The sequence below is a fragment of the Telopea speciosissima genome, chromosome 11 (assembly GCF_018873765.1).
Source record: "Telopea speciosissima isolate NSW1024214 ecotype Mountain lineage chromosome 11, Tspe_v1, whole genome shotgun sequence".
Lineage (NCBI taxonomy): Eukaryota > Viridiplantae > Streptophyta > Magnoliopsida > Proteales > Proteaceae > Telopea > Telopea speciosissima.
Window position 1 is genome coordinate 11,532,577 of NC_057926.1, and position 6,570 is coordinate 11,539,146.

Below are 6,570 nucleotides of genomic sequence, written 5' to 3' on the forward strand. Positions count from 1 at the left end.
AGCTTAAGCAGTGATTCCTAGGTCACTGAAGGAACATGATGCCTCCCGATGAAAAATTTAGAAGAGAATTGTAAGGCTTCCATTGTCCCTTGGATGCCTACATGTTGTGCTAGATGATGCGATGGGCCCATTATCAAATCTGGTTCTTGTAGGGGAAAGAAAAGGCAAAAAGTCCATGAATTTCAGTTTAATAATATCTAGATCAGCTAGGCTCTGGTCCAACTCTTGATGGAGTCATGAAGTATCGCATTAAGTTTTAAGGCTCACTCAAATTAGCATTTCCTGGGTTGGTACATCCAAAAGTTTTCTCTATTCAGACACCCCAACTATCTGATACATTATGCAGCTTTCACAAATAGAATTACTGAAAAAAGATAACAAGTGATGCAGAGTGCAAAAAAACAATGACATGTACATGACAACATATATCATTTGATATTAGTATGTCAACAAGCTACAATATTTCCAAATTAAGGCCAATTCCTAATTCTCAACTTCACAGTATGGGTACTTCTCATTTTCCATTCTTTATTTGTGCCTATTATAATCCACAATGTAGGTTGTCAAAAGCAAAAGAATAAAAAAGTCAATTGAGACCAACATTCATTTCAATACATAAAGGTGCAACCTAGAACTTCCCAAGGTGCAATGATTTTGGGATTTGCAGATCTTACCTTGACAAGCATGTTTCTGGAACGTGATGAGAAATGAGTTTTGTAGTGTCCTCTCACCAAGAGATCTCCATTTCTTTCTCAAGGAGTTTGTGCTGGGAACAATCCAAAGCAAACTCAAGCTCTGCTATCCGCTCTTGCTGTCTTGCTTCCAGTAGCTCATGCAATCTCCTCTCAAGCTCCAATGGACAAATTCCATTGTGCTCAGTGGTATCTGAATCATAAGAGTCATCCACTTCTTCCAAACAGCTTCTGGCCTGGGCATTGTTCTCAACTACCATCTGTTTTTATCAACATTTAGCAGTTTGGAAGATTTAATTAGTGAGATGTCAATTACTAATGAAAGGGTAAGTGGAAAAAATGACTGCTAAGCCCAAGCCTTCACCAAGAACTTGACTGCCTGAAACATGCATGATATAAAATCAAGAGCCTTGAAGATCATAACAAGCAGTTTTGCACAAGAAAGAAAACTGGTAACATTCCTTCCATCTTTAACAAGCATTCACTTTGAAATATTTAAGAATCCACCCCTTTACATTTAGATGAATCCATGATGGGCACAGATTTGGAAGTCATTTTCTAGTATTTAGAAAACTATGGATAGCAGTTGAACAGCAACATTGCAGTACGAAATTTGCATTTGGAACATTAACTTTCATAAGTTTTAAAGTAAATGCCTTACCAATCATGGCAGTTCAATAAAGCCTAAAGGATGTATTTGAAAAAGTGAAATATCTAAACAACTTAGAAAAATTTAGAAAGTTCTAAAACAAGGAATAAACCCATCAATCAAGAAACCAAACACCTGAGCTCAACTCCAGACAGAACTCAGATAGTTAAACTGGAAAACCACTTAACTGCTGGTTGGCATCAAACGTGCAGTTATCCAGAAACAAGATAGACAAAAACTGTAAGAAGGAAACTATAATAAACTACTGCAATAGATGGTGCACATGAAGGGGCAGCACATCCACGTTCACATGGTCCCTCAACTACAAACTAATAGAGGTCAATGATAAACATCAAATTGATTGCAGTGATCATGTTCCCAGTTGATTTCGAAATGGACACAAAGGCTGTGTGATAAAAGAAAGAAGAAAACGATATTAATATACATGCATGGAAAAGCAACAACAAAGAGCTAACCAATGACTTGTACATACAACTAATGAAATAAACGCTCATGAAATAAACGCTCGGCATGCTGCATACCTCCCCATTTTCCTGCTGCAGATTCCTTGGTGAATCTTGAGTATACAAGTTGAACTGCAAACGTTCTAGTTCTGCTTCAAGTTCTGCTTCCAGTTGACTAATTGCCACTGGGCATCCCTCTTTTCTGTGTGTATCACATTTTGGTAACTGATTGCAGTCCCTTGTGATTTCAGTCTCTGCCAAATGGTTGGATGATTGATGATTTTGAATGGCAAGATGGTAGTTTGTCCTACCAACTTCATTGAAGTCTCCTGAGGAAGAAGAGAGATCATTTTTTGCCTCAGATTCAACAAAGTATAGATCTTTCCTTTGCATTCCACCTTTAATTTCTTTGAGAAGCATTTCCATTTGTGTCCGTAGCTCCATCATCTTCTTGAACTCATTTTTACTTTCAGCAATAAGAAAACCCAGACCAACACCAAGACCCAAGTTGAAAGACAGTTCCTTCGTATATCTTCCTGAAGATTCAAACAAGGAAAAGAAATAGGAAAAGCTAAGATGTGGCTGCTGAAAAATGCAGAATCAATTTCTACTTTACAGTTCCATGTTGCATGCAAAAATGATATATGAAAGAAAAAAAATTCCACACATATTACACTACTATCTCGAAGAAATCTGGTTGGTGAATGATTATGAGATACTGATGGGAAGGGCACTGTTAATCTGTTATAAAGATAAATAAGTCCTGAGCCACCAAATATATTGAAACCTTGAGCTTGAGTAGGTTGACATCCTGCTTTGTGACACTGTTCAAGGGTTGTTTAATCTACTTCTAAAAGAAGAAAAATGACCGTATACATACATACAGACACATTAAGCAATGTCTACACCACTGTTATATAATCACTGCCCATACACTTAATTGGTGGTGAAGTTATGACGCAAGGTGAGTTCAGGTTTGCAGTCGCAGAAGTTCACTCAATTTTTGTCTAACTGAGAACAACTCATTCAATGAAAATATCAAATAATTCAACTGGTTTTAGGATTGAACATAGTAAAAATTATAAACACAATCAAAACCCATGCATGTCATGACAAGAATCATTAATTAGGATGAACATGTGCACCCAAAAATACGTAGTGGTATGCTTCTCTGAAGCAACAAAAATTGAAAAGTTAAAAGATCCTTCAAACTGCTCGACACTATGTAGCAGGCATTAGTTGGTCTTCTATATTTTGACCTAGACCTGCTTGGAAACATAAAAACTGGTCTCAAATTACTACTGCATAACACTTCATATCAGCAAATGCAGATCCAGAAATCGTTATCAACTGCTCCGGTGGAGCTCTGCATCTAATTTACTGCAGTGTTTGTGCAGCTATTTTTGAGTTAATGTAGTCACCAATACAGCTTCATTCAGTTATGACCTTCCAAGCATTATTCTTTTTCTGCTTGCATGCCTAAAAACTTCCCCAGCCCTTGGGTAGAATAATCACAAAATCCAGCCCATTTTTTTGCAACAGCTCCTTCTGAACAAGCCAAGAAATCTAAATATGATCTTTCTGGGTTCCCTATCAATGCAAAGGAAAGAGAAGAAACCCTGCGTCTCATCATGCACTTAAAGTGGCACATGTAATTCCTTGAATCAATCTAATTACCCATGAGAATATCACACTTTTACGATTGTAAATCTCATAAGCACCTTGGATAGCAAATTGTCTATATGATTTTGACTCGAGTCAACTAATAGGGTCCAAGTTGATCGGTTTAACTCAAATCTGAAACTCTCCTTACTAATCCATTTCCGCTCATCTTTCTTTCCTCCCCCCACCCCCACGCCACCCCTTTTCCTTTTCTCTTTTGGATGATTTGGTGCTGGTTTCATCTTAGACAACATAACCAACAACAAAATTGCGATAACCTCAAGCCCCCTAAGAAAAGGAAAGAAAGAGACAAATACGTGCTTTCTAGAAGCACAATGCAGAACAAACGAGATCATAAGCCGAACAAATTCAGAATCACAATGAACAACTACCAAATCAAAAGCTATATTTGAATAGAAAGCTCCACAAACAATTGGCGAAATAGAAGATAAAAGATGAAGGATCAAAACATTACCTGATGAATTAACAATTTCAGAATTTCTTGTAGAATCTTCTACCAGAGAAGATGATGACTTGTCTTTCGCTCCATCCCTCTGACACCCTAATAAGAAAGACCCATCAGTTGATTTGCTCTCCTTCTCTCTTCTTCTTCTTTCCGATTCGTTTGTTCTCCTCTCCTCTGTCTTCGCCAACACTACCCTGGTTCTGCAGTTGCTTGGCTCCCTTGACCTCGGCTTGAGATAAGAGAGGCAACGAGACAAAACCCACCTCGGAGAAGAACACGAAGAACCACCAGAACACACTTTTCGTCGTCTTTTCCCATCCATCTTGTTGTAGTCTTCGTTGTCGCAATCCTCGAGGAAATCGGCGATTCGCATCTCCTGCTTCCGTTCTCCGCGGAAGCGAAAAATCCTCACAAGAGACAAAGACCCAATCTTCATTTTCTTGATTTCTTCCTTTTTCAATCTTATAGACCCAAAAGAAGAGAGCCAGATGGTCCATATTTAAAATCAGAGGCACGAAGGAGGGAAAGATTAAGAAACCGGCGTCTCAGACCCATTTCCGAAGGCTTCAGGAAATCCCTCTCTATCATATTGCATTTATAATTCTAATAATGTCAGATGAGAGAGCCAACAAAACCAGCTGTTCTTCTTCAATGAGAAGTTCGAGTCGAGATTGAGAAGACGTTATTGCTCTGGCTCCTGCAAATTCTTCAGAAATCGAATTTCGTGCGCGCAAGAAGTATTTAAAAGGAAATTTGCCTATGTGCTTCCACCAACGAGAGGATATATTATTGTATCCTCCTACAATTTTACACAAATCACGGGGGACGAGACTTATATTTAAGGCTCCGTTTTGGTTGCAAGTGGAATCAAAGAGAAGGGAACGAAAAATTTTCAAACTTAAAAAGGAACTTTTGTAATTACCCATGCGATTGTATAAACTATTTAAACTTTTTTATCATAGTTAGATATATCTATACAACTTTCCCTCCTCTCTCTCTCTCTCACCAAAACCCCAGTACACTGAACAGACTCAGAAGTCTAAGCTAAATCTTCTTTCCACCGTTCTCTGGTGTGCCTTGCTCCTCCTCCTCCCTGTTCTTCTGCCTTGCTCCGCCATACCATGGATTCAACTCCGTTACCCCTACGACCTCCTGCTATCCCTCTGGTACAAAATGACCCTAATAGTTTGCGAGCAACGACCCCAGAGGATGATACTTCCGAGGAAGATGATGTATTCACGGTTGACGATGAATTTGAAGATAGGATCATTCACTGTGAATCTCTCACACTAGCAGGACACATTCTCGCGGGGAGGCGCTATCGAAAATAGTCTGTGACGGAGGCCCTCATTAGTGCCTGGAATACTTCTTCCCCAGTGATTGTGTCTCCCCTCCGGGCTGATACCTACCTCTTTAAATTTGAGCATGCCATGGACCTTCATAACGTCCTTAACGAAACGCTATGGTCGGTGGCTGGAAATCTTATCGTGCTCGACCGGTGGAGAGCAACAAAGGACTGGTCTTTCTCGTCTACTTGTATGTGGGTGCAATTCCATGACTTTCCAGAGGAGTTGCATGATCATGGTCTAGTCTCAAAACTGGCAGAGAAAGTGGGCGAGGTGACAAAGCTCTACTTCATAAATGGTGTTAGAGGAGGCCAACGAATCTGCTACTACAGTGCTCGTATCAAGGTGACTATCACAAAACCTCTGAAGAAATCTTTGAAGATTAAAAGGAGTGGTGTGGATCAACTGGTTGAACTCAGATATGAAGGACTGCCACTATTTTGTTACTACTGTGGAAGGATAGGCCATGACGAGCAGCGATGTAGATTTCTGTTTGATGAGGAGTCAAAGCACCAGGTAGTTCACCAATGTGAGAGGACGGTCCCTTGCCCGGAGTTCAATAGGCATCACTTTCCGCCTTACCTCCGATGTCCCAGTCCTGACGCCCGGCTCATAGAGGAGGTTGTTGTTATTATCCCGAAGGTAACGAGGGTGGGTGATCCTGAACCTTCCTCCCAGAGGCGGCACCGCCGGTAGCCTGAGAGCTCCCAAGTACCTGGATTCCAGCCACGGGAGAATCCATGCCCTCCGAAAGTCCAAGACACGGTTACGCAATCCTACCCATAACTCCCCATTCCTCGCCCTGTCCCTGATCAGTTACAATCCACTACTGCGTTAAAGCCGTTACATAACTCCCCATCTATCCATAATCCCCCCTCTAACCGTCCTATGGACCCTACTTGCCCTCCCATACTTAATGTCCAACCTTTGAACATGATTGTCCCCAATCAACTCCATAACCCCCCTCTCTTGCACACCACTGAGCCGTTGGGATCCCAACTTCTCTCCCTCTTAACTACCCTGCCCCAAACTCCTGAGATGTCACTGGCGTTAACGTCTCTGTTACCACACCTCTCGGGATGCTCCCTTAATAGCTCGACCTCAACGTCTCTTACCCCCACGTCATCAACCACATCAGCCAATCCTCCAAATCACCCGTCCCGGACCCATACCTTGACCCATGCCCCACCTTACCCCGTTTCATATAACCCGCCACTGCTGGATCGATGGGTACAATCGTCTAAGAGGCTGAGAATCAATGATGATAAGGTGGATGGCCACATGGATGCTG

The 6,570-nt window shown here is 41.1% G+C and overlaps 1 protein-coding gene across 1 annotated transcript; it reads right to left on the minus strand.

The window, feature by feature from the left end:
• Positions 1–415: 415 nt before the first annotated feature.
• Positions 416–4,449, minus strand: LOC122645575 (protein POLAR LOCALIZATION DURING ASYMMETRIC DIVISION AND REDISTRIBUTION-like). The gene is made up of 3 exons (XM_043838880.1): positions 3,943–4,449; positions 1,884–2,353; positions 416–952 (listed from the first exon to the last, which is right to left on the minus strand). Exons 1-3 carry the CDS (start codon positions 4,367–4,369, stop codon positions 728–730), a joined length of 1,122 nt encoding a protein of 373 aa, XP_043694815.1. The 5' UTR covers positions 4,370–4,449; the 3' UTR covers positions 416–727.
• Between the last annotated feature and the right edge of the window lie 2,121 nt (positions 4,450–6,570).